Source organism: Mercurialis annua, linkage group LG4 (genome assembly GCF_937616625.2).
Source record: "Mercurialis annua linkage group LG4, ddMerAnnu1.2, whole genome shotgun sequence".
Classification (NCBI taxonomy): Eukaryota; Viridiplantae; Streptophyta; class Magnoliopsida; order Malpighiales; family Euphorbiaceae; genus Mercurialis; species Mercurialis annua.
The window spans coordinates 34,738,737-34,758,024 of NC_065573.1; the positions used below are offsets into that span (position 1 = coordinate 34,738,737).

The 19,288-nt window shown below is 34.9% G+C and overlaps 2 protein-coding genes across 6 annotated transcripts; one reads left to right on the forward strand and one right to left on the reverse strand.

Moving 5' to 3' along the window:
• Positions 1-95: 95 nt before the first annotated feature.
• LOC126679573 (protein CROWDED NUCLEI 1) lies at positions 96-6,860 on the forward strand. The gene is made up of 8 exons (XM_050374623.2): positions 96-655; positions 1,844-2,053; positions 2,212-2,465; positions 2,586-2,856; positions 2,936-3,019; positions 3,736-5,795; positions 6,076-6,205; positions 6,335-6,860. Exons 1-8 carry the CDS (start codon positions 419-421, stop codon positions 6,551-6,553), a joined length of 3,465 nt encoding a protein of 1,154 aa, XP_050230580.1. The 5' UTR covers positions 96-418; the 3' UTR covers positions 6,554-6,860.
• A 1,040-nt stretch (positions 6,861-7,900) lies between these two features.
• LOC126677472 (histone acetyltransferase HAC1-like) lies at positions 7,901-18,439 on the reverse strand. 5 transcript variants are annotated; one of them, XM_050372105.2, is made up of 17 exons: positions 17,785-17,948; positions 17,079-17,307; positions 16,851-16,953; positions 16,267-16,516; positions 15,907-16,182; positions 13,775-15,174; positions 13,039-13,335; positions 12,677-12,955; positions 11,558-11,686; positions 11,076-11,276; positions 10,838-10,980; positions 10,262-10,565; positions 9,506-9,645; positions 9,282-9,360; positions 8,811-9,191; positions 8,320-8,546; positions 7,901-8,216 (listed from the first exon to the last, which is right to left on the reverse strand). In XM_050372105.2, the coding sequence occupies exons 1-17, from the start codon at positions 17,801-17,803 to the stop codon at positions 8,186-8,188; spliced, it is 4,488 nt and encodes a 1,495-aa protein (XP_050228062.1). In that variant the 5' UTR covers positions 17,804-17,948; the 3' UTR covers positions 7,901-8,185. The 5 variants fall into 5 exon arrangements, 3 of the variants coding, with proteins under 3 accessions (XP_050228062.1, XP_050228063.1, XP_050228064.1); XM_050372106.2 differs by lacking the exon at positions 17,785-17,948 and adding an exon at positions 18,285-18,439 and having other exon boundaries at positions 7,902-8,216; XM_050372107.2 differs by having other exon boundaries at positions 7,902-8,216; positions 17,796-17,948.
• Between the last annotated feature and the right edge of the window lie 849 nt (positions 18,440-19,288).

A 19,288-nucleotide genomic window follows, 5' to 3' on the forward strand; every position in this document is an offset into this window, starting at 1 on the left:
ATTAAGGGCAAATTTGTAATTTGGCAAAGGGAAGTAGTGCTTGTAGGGCCCGATTAGAGATAGTAAAACACATGATGACCAGAGCCGCGCACACCCAACCCAACCCAAATTAAAAATAAAATAAGAGAGAAAGTTCGTTTTCGAGACGTTATCGGACTCCAAATCTAAATTCCACCGGATTTTAGGAACCCGGTTGACGTCCGGTCTTAGGGTTTTCACAGTAAAATTTAACTCTAATTTTTCAAAATTGAACACTTTCACTTACTCTAATCTTCAATTTTCTCGGGTCTTTTGTTTATCTGGAAATTGATTGAAGTGAGAGGCACTCAATTTGTTGGAAGTTTTCTTTTAATTTTTTTTAGAGTTTTTTGCTTATGACGTTAACTTTGGGATCTATAGATTTGCGGAGCGTGTAACTATGTTTACGCCACAAAGGAAAGTGTGGTCCGGGTGGTCTCTCACGCCGCGGAGTGATAAAACCGGGTCTGGGTCGAACCCGAATGGGGTAAATAATATGAACGCTGGAGATGGCAGTGTTTTGAAGGGAAAGACTGTGGCCTTTGCTGAACCAGTGACTCCTAATGGGGTGGGAACTGTATTCGACAGTGGTGATGATATTGGATTGGTCGAGAAAATTTCGAAGCTTGAAAATGAGGTTGGTCTTTTTATCTGGCTTTTTGTTCAGAAATTTCAATTTTTGGTCATTGTTTTGGAATTCTGTGTTTTGGGTTTTGTTATTTGTTTGATTTGTGTTAGTGGGTTTTTGAATTTCTAGAATATAGTAATTCTTGTGAAATTGAGTAACAAAGCAAGAGTTGTGGAATAGCTTGGATGTGTAAAAGTCTAGCAGATTTGTAGGTTTATTTATTTGGGTTTTGCATTTATCTAAATAAATGTTTAGAAGGGTCTTGAAGATTATCATAATTGATTTGAGCATTTTATATTTTCTGATGCCATCATTTAACTTGCTGGTAACTGTTTTTAAGTTATAACTATGCGTTTTCTTAGAGAGGCATATAGTAGTATTAGTATTGTGTATGGAGCCTATATTATTTGAAGGAGTGTTGTTGCAGGAAGTTTGAATAATTGTGGGAAGAGTGCTTATCTCAGGCTAAGACTTATTGGAGTTTTAACAATGAGAACTGTGTAGATTGTTTGGGCTTTCCTTATTTTCTAAGTATTGAAGTTTGATCAAAAGTAGTTCATATAACTTTTTGTTGGGGGAAATATGTGTTAAGTCAGAAGATTAAAAGAGAAAGTTAAGTAGAAAAAGAGAATGAGAAGAACGAGATCAGGCTCTAATGAATGTTTCAATCCATCTAATAATCTAATCTCCAAGTTTAAGTGACTCTTGGTCTTTAACTCGTTATAGAAGGTTTGAGATTCTTGTTTAGGAAAGGGACTATATTAACATAAGCACTTACCTCTCTGTCTGACTTTAGCCTGAAAAAACATCACAAGAACTTAAAATGTGTAGAGCACTTTATACACAACTAAATTTTTAAATTGCGGAAACTCATCTCTTGGTAATGTTAAATCATCAAATAGAATATGCAAATGAATATTTGTTTTTTATTCGGAATCAGAATGGAACTAAAGTGGAAAGGACACCGGTTAAAATTACGAAGGTGATTTGAATATAAATAATGTTTGCTTCAAGATTTTGGTTTTATGTCACATGAGCTTTAGCACTGATTACTATGCAATTTGATCTTCAACAACAGTTTCATATAATTATTTTGGGCTGCCTAGGTTACGACTATTTAACGGTTTTTAGTTCTTACTTTCTTTTGACTGAGTTTTGCTACATTGTTTTGCTAATTTAATGTGTCTGTATATTCAGCTGTTCGACTATCAGTACAATATGGGGCTTCTCTTGATTGAGAAGAAAGAGTGGTCTTCTAAGTATGAAGAACTTAAGCAAGCAATTACAGAAGTTACAGATCTGTTGAAGCGAGAACAAGCAGCACACTTAATTGCTATATCTGATGCTGAGAGGCGAGAGGAGAATTTGAGGAAGGTGCTGGGTGTGGAGAAACAGTGCGTGCTTGATGTAAGGCTTGTTCCTTTTTCCTAATTTAGTAACACACTCAAATGTACTTTTCTAGTGTAATAAGTATCTGTTATATGCAAGGATTTGCTTAATTTTCAACTGCAAACTTCAATGATATATGGTTCCCTGAATAATTTTGGAAAATTGTGGTTCTGCAGCTGGAGAAAGCAGTACGTGAGATGCGATCTGAAAATGCTGAGCTTAAATTTACTGCTGATTCAAAGTTGGCAGAAGCAAATGCATTGATCATTAGCGTTGAAGAAAAGTCTCTCGAGGTGGAGTCAAAACTACGTGCTGCTGATGCCAAGCTTGCTGAAGTGAGTAGAAAAAGTTCAGAGCTTGATAGGAAATCACAGGAGGTGGAATCTCGAGAAAGTGCTCTTCGTAGGGAGCGCATGTCCTTCATTCAAGAGTATTTTCTTGATACTTATTATCATTGTTCTTTTTGTCTTGTTCTATATATTTTTCTAGTTGCCTTTTCTTTTGTTGAAGTTCAAATTGCTGACAATTTTATGCTGTCTGCATTTCACAGGAAAGAAGCACATGATTCTGCTTTTTCCAGGCAAAGGGAGGACTTGAGAGAATGGGAAAGGAAATTACAAGAGGGAGAAGAAAGGTTATCTAAAGGTCAAAGGATAATAAATCAAAGAGAGGAGAGGGCAAACGATAATGATAGGATCTTTAAGCAAAAAGAGAAAGACCTTGAAGAGATGCAAAAGAAGATTGATGAAGCAAATACAACCTTGAAAAAGAAAGAAGATGACATGAGCATCCGGCTGGCTAATCTGACTCTTAAAGAGAAGGCACATTACTTTCCATGCTCAGTGGTTTTTGCCTTTTTGACTTATGTATATGTTAAAATATTTGTCTGAATTGTGGCAGGAATTTGACACTGTAAGAAGGAAATTAGAGATGAAAGAGGAAGAGTTACATGTACTAGAAGAAAAGCTGAATTCTAGAGAAAAAGTGAGTCCTTGCAATTCCATTGTGATAGACTTATTTTCTGAAAAATTTGGGTACCGTTTGTTTCTCTTATGATCACTGGTTCCAAGTGCTTGATATTTTCATGTTCTTGTGCTTCGTCTTTCACAGGTTTCGTAGTAGTGTGCTTTTTCTAGATTCACTGATTTTCCAAACAAGAGCATGCCTAGCTTTAGTTCAGAAATCTTTATTTCAAAAAAAATAGACTGTATTTTTTTACCAAAAAAAGACATAGATATGTTAGACCTTTTAAATTCATTTCAATTTGAAAACTAAATTAATATTTCAATACATCTAATGTAATTGTGGATAACATCTTGTTTTTTTTAATCAAATAAATTAGATTATTGGACATTAGGATATCATTTAATTTTAGTTTTTGCATTCAGGCTTCAGCTGTACTTAACATCATGGTAGTTTATTAAATTTTTGTTTAGATAATATATTGCACCAACCAAACCCTCTCTCTCGTTTTATTAGTTTTTTCCATTTCTGGTTCAATTTCAAATCCAGTTTGAAAATGATGAATACAAAAGGCAGTCTGTTAATCTTCAATTCTGGTCCTCGTTTTTGAACAAGAAACACCAATCAGTTTTGTGCCAGTTTTTGATTTTTTTCATTGATGGGACTGAGACTTTTTTGGTTTTTTTGTATTTTTAGCCAAGGTACTTATCATTTGATTTTGCGCCCGATGTAAACAGGTTGAGATTCAGAAGCTCATTGATGATCACAATGCTATTTTGGAAGGTAAGAAGCATGAGTTTGAAGTGGAAGCTGCCCAAAAGAGGAAATCTCTTGACGAGGAACTGAAAAACAAGGTGAAAGAAGTAGAAAAGAAAGAAGCTGAAGTCAAACATATGGATGAGAAATTTGTAAAAAGAGAACAGGCATTGGATAAAAGATCAGATAAACTTAAGGAGAAGGAGAAGGAGTTTGAGGAAAAATCCAAAGCTTTGAAGGAAAGAGAGAAGACCATCAAATCTGAGGAAAAGAGCTTGGACAATGAGAAACAGCAATTAAATTCTGAGAAAGAAGATCTTTTGACTCTTAAGGCTGAACTTGAGAAGATAAAAGCTGCAAATGAAGACCAGCTACTGAAGATTCACGAAGAGAAGGATCAGCTCAAAGTAATTGAAGAAGAGAGGGTTGAGTATGTCCATTTGCAATCTGAACTGAAAGAAGAGAGAGAAAAGTGCAGGCTTCAGGAACAACTCTTTCTGAAGGAGGTTGAAGATTTAAAGATGCAAAAAGAGAATTTTGAGAGGGAATGGGAAGATCTCGATGAGAAAAGGGCTGAGATTGAGAAAGAGTTGAAGAGGATTTTGGAACAGAAGGAAAAGTTTGAAAAGCAAAGAATCTTGGAAGAAGAAAGAATAAGGAATGAAAAACAAGCTGTGGACGACTATGTGAAAAGTGAGAGGGAAGCTCTTGAACTTGCCAAAGAATCTTTTAAGGCTGATATGGAGCATGAACGCTCTGCACTAGCTGAGAAAACTCTTAGTGAGAGACAACAGGTGCTGCATGAATTTGAGCTGAAATTGAGTGAACTTGAGAATGATATGCAAAAAAGACAGGAGGAAATGGAAAAGGTGTTGCAAGAAAAGGAGAAATTGTTTGAGGAAGAGAAGGAAGGAGAATTGAGGAACATTAATTTCTTAAGAGATCTAGCTAAAAGAGAAATGGAGGAGATGAAATTAGAAAGAATTAGATTAGAAAAGGAAAGGCAAGAAATTGAGGGAAATCAAAAGCATCTCCAAGAGCAACAACTCGAAATGCGAGTTGATATCAATAACCTTGATGGTCTAAGCAAGAAATTGAAGGATCACAGGGAACAATTTATTAAAGAAAAAGAGCGCTTTATTGTATTTGTTGAACAACACAAGAGTTGCAAGAATTGTGGCGAAATAACCTCCGAGTTTGTGCTTTCTGATTTAATATCTTCACAAGATATTGAAAATGCAGATATCCTTCGCGACAAAGGACAGGTTACTGATATAGCTACTGGACATGATACTTATAATACGGCTGCTATTTCGGTGCAAGAGACTGATATGTCTCCAGATGCATCTCGTTCAGTATCCCCGGTATCCTGGCTCCGCAAATGCACATCGAAGATTTTTAGGTTTTCTCCAGGCAATAAGATGGATTCTGCTGCTGTACAAAATTTGGATGCTCCTTTTTCCTCTGGAAACATGGCAGAACCATCAAAAAGATTAGATTTTATGACACATGAACCGGAGTTGTCTTTTGGAAATGGAAATGAAATAGTGGATGTCCAGAGGATACAATTGGATTCTAGCATCAGAGAGGCTGAAGCTGGACAGGATGACCAGAGCACCATCAACAGTCAGGCACCAGAATCTCATGAAGGAATACAGCCTTCTGATGTGCAGCCGTCTCGTCAGACTCAAAAGAGAGGTAGGCCCAGAATTACTAGGACACGCTCGGTAAAGGCAGTTGTGCAGGATGCAAAGGCTATACTTGGGGAATCCTTGGACCTAATTGATGATACAGAAGATTCTAGCCATCTGAAGGCTGAAAGCCGTGATGAGTCCAGTCTTGTAGATAAGCAAATTTCAAGAAATGCACGGAAGCGGAGAAATACTCGCACTTCTCAAAATACAGTTAGTGAGCGTGATGCTGATGAGAATGAGGGACATTCTGATAGTATCACAACTGGGAAACGCAGGAAGAGGCAACCAAAAGTTACTGCTGGGCGACCTCCAGCGGAAAACCGATATAATCTTCGACGTCCTAAAGTGTTAGTTTTCAATCTGTCATATATAGTTAATGACTACCTAATTATGCAAGCCATGATTTTTCAAATAGCTACTGTCCCACACATTTAGGTGGCATTTCACGCATACCTTATCCAACAGCTTCTGCTGGCTGTTGGCTTATTTTTAGGATCCCAAAGGAGGAGACGTGCATGCATTTACATAATTGACATGTCACACAATTTATTATACTTGACAAGTTACTTTTACTTTTTCTGAAGTTGTTTGCTGCTAATAACATAATTTTGCATTATATGTAAACAGTGGGGTCACAGTTGTAAATGCCAAAACCTTGTCTGTTGCCGACTCGGAAGATAAGGAGGATGATGGTTTAAAGGGTCCAAGTGTAATCGGTATTGCTAGTGAAAATGGCGGAAGTACACACTTTGAACAGGTCAGTGCTGTAAAACTCATTGTGGATGTGAATCACATAAACGTTGATAGTTGTTCTAAATCCTTAATGTGCTTATAACAGTGTGGTATATATGTGAATTTTGCTGACAAGGGTTTGTGTTTTTGGCAGTTGGAGTTGGTCTCGTACACTGGGGATGGTGATGCTGATACAGCAAGAAACTTGGTTGAAAATGCCACATTGAGTGAGGAGGTAAATGGCACCCCTGAAGAGGCTGGGGACTCGGCGGTTGCAGATGACGACGAAGATGATGAAGATGAAGAATCTGAATCTGAGCATCCGGGCGAAGCTTCAATAAAAAAGAAGCTCTGGACTTTCTTCACAACGTAATCATGAGGAAATTAGCTTTGATGGTTTATTGATTGTTTCAAATATTATTTGTAGGAATGGTGTTAGGATGTCATGGATGTGTAGTAGCAGTGTGTATTATTAACTAATCAAATGTAGTGATGACTTGGTCCAAGGTGGGGGGGTTCTTGTTTTCTGCACCCTCTGGTTCTTTGGTTAGGTTCTTAGGATTTTCATTTTTGCATTATTCTGGATCTAGCTAGGTGATTTGATGTAGCAATGGCCAGTGCATATTTTACGCTGGAAACTAGATTCCACATAATTCCAATTGTTTGTATCTTTCTCCTTCCCCCACAATCATCTCTTTTTTTGTTTCTCACAGCTTGATCTCTGTCCTCAATTATTCTCAAGCGTAAATTGTGTTATAAAAACTTTAGTTGACAATGACATCGAATGGATTTATATTCTCAAATATGAGCTCGAGCTATCTAATATTTCATAAAATTTACGAGTTGGTCTGAAAACTGTAAAAAATAGTGGCTCTTTTTGTTAGTATTTGAATTTAATTTGGGATTATATTAGACTTGATATTATTAATTTCACTTGCTTTTTTTCTTATTTGGTCTATACTATAACAACATTTGATATTAATTAAAGAAATTAAGTTTCACACCGTTTCATTGTAAATGATATGTTAAATCAGAGCTAGACTTTACATCAAACACAAATACATATGGGGTTGGATTAATGAAGTTAAACAAAAAAATGGATTTTGAACAGAAAAAAGTACCGAAAATGTATTAATATTATTTATTATTATTAAATCTATAAGAAACATGAATTTTGTTAAAGATAAGGTTGGTTATAATTATTTTTGATTTCTTTCCTTGTGTAAGTGTGTTATTGATTAGAGAGTTGTAATTTTGACAATCTTCTAATCACTTTGCAAACTTTCTTCCGCATACAAAAATATTAGTATGATGTTTATTGAAATTGATATAACGCTGATTTAAGTGCGGACTTTATATTAAACGTGCATTTTTATAGTAATGAGAAAGGAAAGATATCTTTGAATGAAAATGTATAAATCTAAAAGATAAAATTAAATTAAGAAATAAGAGATGATACTTTAGTTAATCCATTGCGTTTAGTATAGTATATAATATTTACATATTAGTTACTGTTCCATAATAATCAATAAAATATATTATTTTATTCAGATTTTTATTTGTTAGTCTTTTTTTGAAAAAAACATATGTAATTCCCGAAGTAAAACGAGGATTGCGTACGACTACGAGTAAAATATATAATTCAATCAATGTATATCTAAATTAATGCCCATTCTCATTAATTTAAACTATAGACAGGAATGACGAAGACTTCAGCAATACATATCAAACAAAATATGCTGGTTCTACAGGCTCAAAACTTGAATCAGCCTAAGTAAACTACCGCAAGCTAAATCTGATTCCACGACATGTATCAAAACTTGGTTTTGCCTTCCATTTCTTTGTAACTCCTCTATCTGTGCTATTTGATCTCGATAAACTCTGATCCTGTACACTAGATTAGTGCTATTGGTTATATACACTGTTCTCCTATATACTTGAAATTCCAAGCTACGCCGAGAAATTTGGGTGTTTCTTGTCGAAAGTCACCTCTTCCAGATCTCAGTTATAGTGCATGCATACGCTGCTTCAAATCTCTACAAATTTAGCACAAATAGATCAAATAAACACTCGACAGTATATGTGACATGGAACAAAATAGCTTAGTTCAGACAGAGAACCCATGAAAATGGAACCAACCTGCAGCGTGGCACGTGGCAATCTGTTAGCCTGCAAAAGCTTGCATGAATCCACAGTATTTTCCATGCCTTTATGCAGACTGCACATCCTCTGGCGATTCGAGTGGTGCAATTGGATGCATGGATGAACAATCTTCTCATCGCAAAGCAGTATGGGTTAGAGCAGGGGTCACCCTTGGTTGCTCTACATAGCGACGCATGTTGTAAGACATCTAGAAGTTCCTTTAGCTGCATCGAGATGATACAGGGTTGTAAATCTAAAAAACCTCCACTCAATTCACTAATCGATTCCTGAGAAATGTTATCAAAATGAAGTAAAATGCTCAATAAAATGCACTGTATTAAGTAAATCAACAAAAGATTATTGATACACTTGACGCGCAAAAAGGAACTAACCGGATTCCAAATTTTGGTTTAACACAAAATTTCAAAGGATGAAATATCTTCTGGTCTTCGTACCTTTTTTTTTTCAAAATATTTTGTTCCTCATACCTTAAGCAATGCCTTTCGTGCATCTGTATGCTCAGTTTCATCTCTACACTCGGTTTCACGAGTAGCAGTCGACGACTGATAAGCCAACTTATGAATACGGAAAAAACCATGTTTTTCACTGCGGCATCTAGCACAGACATTCTTATCATCCTTACAAGTATCCTGCTGACAAATGATGCAGGTGGACCCAGCTGAGGACAATACTTGATTCTGAAGATGATGCAGGATCATCATTGAAGAATGTTTAGCTCGTCTGAGCGTGTCAAACTGATAGTTATTCTTCTGACAGAAGCCTAATAAGGTATGCCTATTTTCAAATAACCAAGAATCAACAATTACATCTTCATCCTCGGTATCAGATGGAACATCGTTCACCGTTATCTGAAAGAGAAAAAAAAAACATAGATACAAGTGTTTTGCCAATTTTGTACTATAAAAAGTAAATCAGACTAGTTTTGACTTCGGAATAACCTTAGAGAGAGAATGTTTCTCTTTGCCGCTTATAGTGTGTGTGTCCCCTCCATTAAGGCCGTGCTCCACATCATGACACCTGCAAATCATATATAAAAGACAACATTACACAACAGAAAATGCGAGATGGGAATGAGATACTCCATCCTCACTGAAGAGCATACAGCAGATGGTAAGATATATCTTGAACCGAAAAGTGAGAATGATACTGGTATATGTAATACCTTTCACAAAGATGAAAATTCTTGCATTGACAGCAGAACCATCGCCACCCGGATATTATCATTTCACGGCAATATGTGCAAACAAATTGCAAAGAGACGACAAAGAAGTCCTCCTTAACAGGAGAGATCATTTGCCCTAGCTGACAAAGGAAACGGGGATGTTAGGATAACAAAGAATTGTACCATAGTCAAAACAAACAGCACTAAAGTAATTAATCTGAACCATTTCCAGCTGTATTGACGACCTATAAATGCATCGGGTGGTGTAAAATAAAGGTGAAAACAGTTCCAGATATTTGATGATTTAAATGGGAAGTATACAAAGCAATTTCTATAATTTCCAGAACAGCTAAGTTTAAAACAGAGACTCCACAAATACCACAACAAGATATTGAAAAGGCTGATTAATCACCTTCTAACCCAAAATTGCAGAAGGCAACATTCACTTGATAGATATTTTCATTAACCAAGTGGCTACATCTACCACCCACAGCATCTAGCAGTTAAATTGTTTTTCTCATCGTCTTTATTTCTTTTATGCAACTCCTAAATCAGCAGGCAAGTTGAACATCTTAATTAACATTCTAAAGCATCTTCCAGTCAATTTGAGTAAAGACATCTAACTGTGCAAATTAAAGTACCCAGCAAAGCTGCAAATTAATCTAATAAAGAAATGAGAACACAGACAGCCACCTCCAGTTATAAAGCTATAGAGAAAGACGTGGAAAGAGAAGGCTGAGAAGGCTACCAAGATACCTTTTGCATTAGTAGTACGTCTTTGGTGATATCATCAGAAGGATTTGTATGGCCCAAGGCTCTAAGAGTTCTCTTTGTTATTGATTTTTGCACCTTCCTCCCTATAAATTCTCCATTTTGCTTCTCAAAATTATTGATGATATTCTCAGCAGCACTAGACCAATAGTCACCATCAAAATATGGCAAACGGGCTGCTGTAACCTTGGAGTGAAATTGTCCGCTAGGAATAAAGAGATGGTCATATAAATTAGTGACACTGGTAGCCACATTTTCTTTGATTGCTTTTCTTAGCATTGAATGATACCTGCAAATGCAAACCAGCTAGTAATCAAGATACATTCACAAGCAGAGAGGCAAAAGGACAAACAGAAAGGAAAAAAAGAGAACAGTATTAGCACCGATGGTTGAATTTTTCAGCAATAATGGCAAAAAATATATAAGAGAAAATGCAGCAGGTGGCTGAAGGGATGGCAGTATTATGTTAACATAAAATGGTGAGCAAATTTTAATAAGCAGAAATATCACGTAGCATACACACAGTTAGGTAAGGGAAAGAGGAGGAGAGGAGAGACATACCATTGCCGCAACTTGTCAGACTTTGGTGTTTTTTGAATTGCTGGATGGCTGTACAAAATATAATCTTCTCCCTTTAAAGGTGGACAGGCCCATAAATAGCATGCTGCAAAACCTTGTTTCTTACAATATTCAAGGTATCCTATCTGATGAAGGGTAATAAACAAAAAAAATAATTATTAAAGAGTGCAACTTTTCAGTAATACTAATAACCAAACAGGCAATAACAAGAATACTATACCAATATCTCATGGTAAACAAATGTACGAAGAGCTTCTCCAGTTGCAGTTTCTCTTTCAGGCCTAAAGTATTTGACAGAATCTAGATAAGATATATAAACACAGCGGTGATTTGGCGAACTACAGTCTGATCCAAACTCCTGCACATACATGCCAAAAAGGCATATATCTACTCCTTCAATCTTCTGGAACAAAAGAATCACCTAAAACAGAAAACCAAGCAGCCAAACATAAGTATTATCAATACCAAAAAAGGCAATTTTCTGATATTGCACACTCATGGCCTGAATAAAAATTCCCTTTATTTTTTTACCAACAAAAGCATTTACCAAATTGTGACAAATCAGAATTTTAAGGAAAGCTGAAGGGAGGTTAGAGGAATAACATCCGGCATTGCCAAAGGTCTATAGCAGTTCCTAAAGTAGCAAAACATTATGAAGAGAAACAAATACAATTGCTATGATCTTAAAACAGAATCTCTCACCTTCGACCGATATGAAAATTTATCTGGAAAATCTCCATCTCGAAAAATATCCAAAAACTGCTTCTTCACGTTTAATTGTTTTTTAACAGATAAAACTACTCGGACCACAAGGCCTTCTGCTCCAGGAACCTAGTAATGAACAAACATTATATGTTAATGGATAATCCAGAAGCTACGATAGTAAATCATGAGAAAAACAAAAAATAAACGTATATCACATGAATCAGACATGTTCAAGATATAGAAGAACCTAAGAAACAGAATCCACAAAGATAAACCAGACTTGGTAGAGGCATTTTATATTTAAAAACCAACTCTTAGAGACCCATAAAACTTTTGAATGAAAATCAAACACACAGAAGAAACATCATTCTCAAGTAGGTAGACCTTGAGCAAGTTGCTTTTTTACTTCGACAACAAACTCATGCCTTTCAAACCGATATATCCAAAATAATTAGTAACTCCATGCTGCTAAAAATGAACTAGTTTCAAATAGACTGTTACACATCTATTATGACTGACCCTAAAGTGGCGTTTGATAAAACTAAAACTTAAATACTGGAAATTAAGCATATTAAAAAATTTAAAATTTTAAAGTGCTCACTTTAGTGATATTTTATATGATTTTAATCACTGAAAATTTTGATTTTTCATATTGATCAGGTTTTAATTTTAAAAGTTCATTTTTTTAGTTGTAAGCATTAAAATATGTAATTGGAACTATAAAAAAATAATTTTAAAATAACAATTATAGCATGATATAATATCTATATAGATATAATAGTCAGTAACATTATAGAGATAAATAAAGGATATGACGATGATTTTTTATGATGTATAAGTGATAATTTAATGATAAAGTGAGAGTATAAAAGCCACTTCAATAAAATATATTAAAAAGCTAATAATCTAGAGTTTTTAGTAAAAAAGTTTAAGTTAAAAATTTGGGCTTATCATTATAGGTGATTTTGACTTATTTGAATAAATTAAATCCCCATTATCATACCAACTTAAAAAAATGAAATGCTGAAAATTATAAACTAAGAAATAAATTGGATTAAAACATCTCCTCGTGGTCCTTAACGCCCAAATCAAGTAACCTAAGAGTTGAAATCTAACCTCATCAACGCTCTTCCCAATAGCCTTGGCTTTCTCTTCTTTCTCTTGTCTAAGACGCCTAAGGAGTCTTTGCTCTAAAAAGGCACTGAGCAACGTGGTTGGCAAATCTTTTGCGCCAAAAACAGTAGATTTTGGTACTGGCATCTGTTCCCTGCTTTCAATCTCCTCTAAGCAGCATTTGGGACATATATACTCAGATTTTCCTTCAATGTCTTTTTTACCATTGAAGAGAGCACATATCTGATGTTGCCAGCTTTTACATTTGTCACACTGGACCCACTGCATAACAAAAACGAGAATATAAAATATTAAGTATTTTATACTGCTCAAGGAAAGGCAAAGCAAACCTATTATTAGCTTACCGGTTCTTCAATCTCCCCATCATTCTTCCTTTTCCCCAGCTTGGTTTTGGGGATGGTTATCCCGAAGAATGTGATATTTCTACCTCGACTCTTATAACACAAGGTACAGAAACAATGCCTCACACCATTTTCCTCTGCTGTGCTATAATAAATCACACTGCGTTTGATGCGAGAACCGCATGATGAGCAATATATGGGAACTGGGGCTAGTAGAAACTTTTCTGCTGCACACAACTGGCATGTATTCTCATCAGCACTATGCATTTCCAGTTTTTCCTTTTCTTCCTTTGATATTTTCTAAAAGAGGATATGGCAGCATATCAGCACTCATTCAGAGATTTAAAAAAATGGAAAAGAGCTAGCCTTCCACATTTTCTTCATAAGTAATAGATAAGGTAATCTTGCATTATCATAAAAAGCAAAAATGACACGGAATAGATAAAAGACGAGTCATTCTAAGATAGGAAAGCTAAACATGCAGTGAGCCAGCAAATGGCACATGTAATGCACTGGATATGCAACTTAAAATGCAAATTGACCAATCTCAGGTTCCCTAAACAAGAAAATGATGGAACCAGAACATGCATAGTCCAGCTCACATTTATAGAACTCAATGCAGACTCTGTTCTAAAACTAATGAAACACCAACAAATGAATTACAACAAGAAAATGATAAAAGCAAGCTACAGTAACAAATCTAATGAAGTGTCAAAAACAGTGGCAGTTATGTACTGACCTGACCAACCCACTGCCGAAGACTTGATATGTGTTCTTTTATTTCATCTGCAGAGAAAAAATCAATCAAGGACACACCTCTTATCTTTGGAGTGTCTGGATTGACATCTTCTTCCTTTTGGCCCCTTATATCTGGCTTGGCAAGGTCAACATTGGACATGACTGCTATTGCCTCCTTTTTAGAAGAGGTACCAAGCTCTTCACAGAGTGCAGGCATGTCAATAACCCTTAACTTGTCTAGCTCATTGTTTATAATAAAATTTACAGTTCCTGAAAAACTTCCAGCGACTATCTTCTCTGAACCAGAAGCAACAATACCTTCTTTAGAAGGTTCATGCAGGCCGTCAGCCTTCAATCTGAAACAATTACTCCTAGGATCATTTGTTTTCTGATAATAACACGAAGGATCTATTATGAAATTTCTGGAAAATTCCACATTCCCCTCTAGAACTTCAGCATTAATAGATGTAGGAGATTCTAGCAATGGCAGACTTCCACCAGGGTCAGAGGGCTGAACCTTTAACGGAGCCGCCAAAGAAGTTATGTTTACAGATGAAAATTGACTACAGGAATTTTCCTTCTTCGGATGACTTAGAAACAAGTTTTGTGAGCAAAAAGAGCCGGACTTCAAACGTTTTGCAGGTGGCAACATGTTTTCAGTGGACCAAGAGCCAAACCTACCAGTAAAAGTGTTGCTGGAATCCCCCAAGAGGCTAGAGACCGAATAATTAATATCTTGGTGACGCTTATATGTAAAACATTGATTGCGGATAGAACCGCAGATTTCACAATCAGCATAGTAACAGTTGTCAAAATGTGATAGAAGAGAACAGACTTGGGCACACATGCAACTTTGGTTCTTGCACAATTTTTCATGCAAGTAATTATTAACAAAAGAAACTATGCAGTCTTCTGAGGGCCTGGCCGAATTCTTGTAGCTGCCATAAGCAAGTAAAATCTTATAATCAAAAGAATCATCGAAATGGTTGCTTGAACATTTAGGACTGGCATTTTCCTTTAAACTGGAAAAATATGAACTTTCTGGAGCAACATGAATGTCTTGAAGTAGTTCTGAAGGGAGCTGAGAATTTGTCAACACTGTTTGTCCAACTACTGAACTAAGAAATTCACTTTCTTGAGCTTCATCCAGAAATGTTTTACTGTGTCGCTCATACGACAAACAAGGCAGCCACTGTTTCTGTTCTAGATATTGTTCAGGTTGCATTAAACCATCAATAGTTGAATTCCTTCCATAGTAACCATTGCTAGGCAAGATCGTATCATCTGAAAATACTTTCTGAGCATAATCTGAGACCTGCAAACTTGTATTGGGAAACTTGGAGTCTTCTCTAAATGTAGATGGAAAAGCTCTTGTAGAAATGTTTTTGTTATTCGTATCACCTGCAAATGTCATGAGGGACACACAAAAGGGAAAATGAGTTAAAAGATGGCAAAAGATATGACGTGTTATGCTAGCATATTAACAGTACAGAAATGAGTATAGTTGCAGAAGTGGTAGTCTATTTTAGAAAAATCAACAAGGGTAATCGTGGGATAGAAAAAGAAAAGCATGTAACCAGATTACATATATCAAAGGCAAACTGGATAAACAATTTACAGTTTTCAACAAAAACTTTTGAAAGTGTGCTCAATTACATTTAGCTACAACTACTCTATGTGTTAAATACACTGGTACAGAAACCCCTGTTTGGCTGTCCTAATTAAAAAAGTTGCCAGCCAAAGGCAGTAGTGAGTATTACTATACGGAGCTACCCAAAGTTAAAAGTGCACAAATCAAATAAATAGTTACATACGTACCTCAAGATAATAAAAAACCCATTTATGTATATATCTATATGCATACATACCACTGATACATTACTCGGGCACAAGCTCAACTAACTAGCAATTACAGGCTGGAACTAATTTGGTGCTTGTAAGTTGTAAATTATGCTGACTATTCACAAATTTTGACTAAACAAGGTCAGGAGTAAAAAATACAAACAAAATAAAAAAAAGTAAAAAAATCGGCGAAAATATATATAGACAAATCCAAGTCACTCACTGGACATGTTTTCAATCAGTTCAGTACTTAAAAGAATCCAGTAAATATCAAAATACATATGCACATACCCTGAGCAAGATATGGTAGTTGAGAACTGTCTTTGGATGGAACCTCAATACTATATTGATAGTCTTGCATGGAATAGAATGGTCCATCATCAAAAGCTTGCACCTTAAGAAAATCATTTCCATTGAAATTTGTAGTGATGGGAGCACACCTTTCAGAAAATGTAGTGGCAACCGAGTTTCTTTCAGGAAAAAGAAGTATGTCATTAGAAATCTGACTCAAGTGTGAGTCACTGCACGTACTTTCAATTCCTGGATTATTCCAATAATCATGAAATCCTGCAGATAAAAAAAAAAACTGTAGTGAGAGATGAGAGTATATTAGATTAACCATTAATCCTGACGGAGGGTTAAATTGATTACCTTCCAAAAACCCAACTTGATTTCTATCAACCACCATTGAATTATACTCCAAAACGTTGTATTTTAAGTGATTGGCAGGAGAGTATGGTGTATCTGAATTGTAACCATGAGCCACACTTACAGTTGGCATCACTTCACAGCTGGGAGCAATGTAGCTGGACATTTGTGGACTGCCATTTATTGCAACAGTCTCCCTTTGGATTAAATTTCCCAAACGCTGTCCCGAAAAATCCTGATTAATATACTCCTCCTACATAAGATTTTGGGGGAAAAATTAATTTAACTCAAGCGTCTATGAAATTTCAAATGAATGATAAAGTAAAATCGATTGATTGTTCAGGATTTAGAGAACTAATCTCTTAAATTTGCAAAGAGGTGAACATTGTCAAGTGCTATGTTGGTGACCATTAGGCAGTCTATTTCTATATTCAAATGACGACTCTAAGTGGCATGAACTTTCACGGCAGCATAACTATCTAAAATGCAGAGCATGACAACAGATAGCTATTGTTTAGGGATTTTTTACTCAAATTAAATCGTTTTAAAAATTAAATCGATAACAAATATTTGCTGAAAGATCATACCAATGAAGCTGCTTCTGTGAATAGTTGATTCTGTGAGAGATTAACAGGATTAGATCCTAGCTCTTTCCATTGATAATTTGCTTCAAAATCACATATTCCAGCACTGCATAAGAATTGAAACAATCAAAAGCCATAAAAAGTGAATTCCTTAAAATATTGTTTATACAGCAAATACTCGATATGCTGAGACAGAAGTTGCAAAATTTAATGAAAAGTTTTAAGGCTTACTTCATCTTCCTAACCAAATCTTCGAAGCTGCTGAGTTGCGGATTATTGCGCCAAGCATTCAGTTCATTTTCCGGGCAATAATGTGAGGCAACCCCTTCCAACTCAAACATACTTGCAAATTTTGAGAAAGCAGGGATTGTTTTGGGGCCAACCATCTTCGCTGGCATATTATCCTTCGCAAGCATCTTCATACGTTTAGATTGGTATATTGTTATCCATTCTGCAAAAACTACACAACAAATGGAAAATGACAAATATAAGTACAAGAAACAAAACAATTTGGGTAACCTAGTTTCTAATATAATGCATATGTGCATACAGATTCATAAAATTTCTAGATACAAACACATATAACAAGCTTAAAATCTCACAAATATCATCAAAATTACACATGTTAGTCAATATTATATAATTCACTTATTTCTTCACATAATTTTTAACTACTATATTCATCATTCAGAATTCTAAAAATGCAAGATTATTCTAAAACGGTTGTCTTAAATTAAATCCAGCGCACATTCAACTACTACATCAATTCAAGTTGATAATGTATTTACCAAAATAATAACAGCAATTCAAGAGCAACTTCGAGCATAAAATTCAATAAATTGAAACATGATTCAAATTAATTCCTAATCCATACATTATATCTGTAATTGTAACTAATTAATACAAGAATCCAGATAAATTAATCAGACAATAATACCCTCAACGCACAAATTCATTAATCCATCATCATCACCGTCGTCTATCTATAAAACCCCGCCAAAACCATCTGGTTGTACGATGTCCGTACAAAGATCCGACAACCCGAAAGTGTCGGGTTTTATCTGTATATTTTATGTTTTTTTATGTTTATTATTGTTGTCCAAATGCACACGTGCGCGTTAGGTTTTTTTACATAACGAAAACAAATCCGACACCGTTTTTATGTCCTTAAACCATTAAAACCCTAGAATTTCAAGAAGAAGAAGACGAAGAACGAGCAATTGAATCACATTCAACAAAACGAACACCAAATTGAAGCCTCGAACGTTAAAATCATCAAAATGCAGATTAATTCAGTCAAATTCAGAGCTGTTTCTTTATCAATTTTGGCATTTTAGGGTTTAAAAACAGTAATTAGCGACATAATCGACGATAACTAAAGATAATCAAAGGATTAAAAGAAACCTTAAAGGGGTTTAAGATAAAAGAAACAAATACCTATGAGAAATCTTTTATCGTCAACTTGACTTCGGAGTGGTTAAGGTGATGGGTATTTATAAGAATTGTTTCTTGAAATTTGAGTCGGTAGCGGGTCCGACAGGATTTTATGTTTTCTATTTCGGTGTTCTATTTGGATTAATGTTAGTGCTAATATGGTAATTACTATTGTTTTATTTATTTTAGCTAGAGGAAATAATTGAAAAATGTAATGATTTTAATTGTTTAATTAGAGTCCTAATCCTAATAAAAAAGTGAAAACTTGAGGATAAACTTGCAACTCCACGAACATTTGAACTTTTTTTTTTCTTTTTTAGTAATTGAGTAGGAAGGAGTATTTGTGAAAGGATTTTAACCCACAACCCATTTGAGGTATAATTCATAGTTAAATTTTGATTACTTTTCATTAAGTATTAGTTTCACTAAAAATGGAAATGGCACGTGCTATTATATATAAAAATTGGTTAAGCTTATTGTATAAAGTAAATAATTGTTTATAATGAGATTTTTTAAAATAAAATAATTATATTCGAATTTAAATTTTAACACCAATACTATGACTTTTTTTCCGAATCAATTGTAGATATTGATTTGACTAAATTGACATTCTAAAATGGCTTAACCATTCAAAAATCTTCAATATTAACTCATTTTCAATTTTCACTTTTAATTGTAACCATTTTGTTCAAATTGGAGTGGAGAAAAGTTCAAATATGTTGTTTATATTACTTCATATTGTTTTAATTTGTATTTTTATCACAATTAATTTCAAAAATAAAACAATACGAGAGGTTTATTTGAACCTTTTCCACTCTAATTAAAACAAATAGCTATAATTGAAAATAAAAATTGAAAAATGGGCTAAAATAGAAGATCTTGAACGGTGAAGTCATAAACAAAAAAAATCGAAAAGATAAAATATTTTTAAGTGATCAAACCTTTTAAAAATTGTAATAATAATAAAAACAAAACCAAAGTTATGAAACTTATGCAAAAGGTGTAAT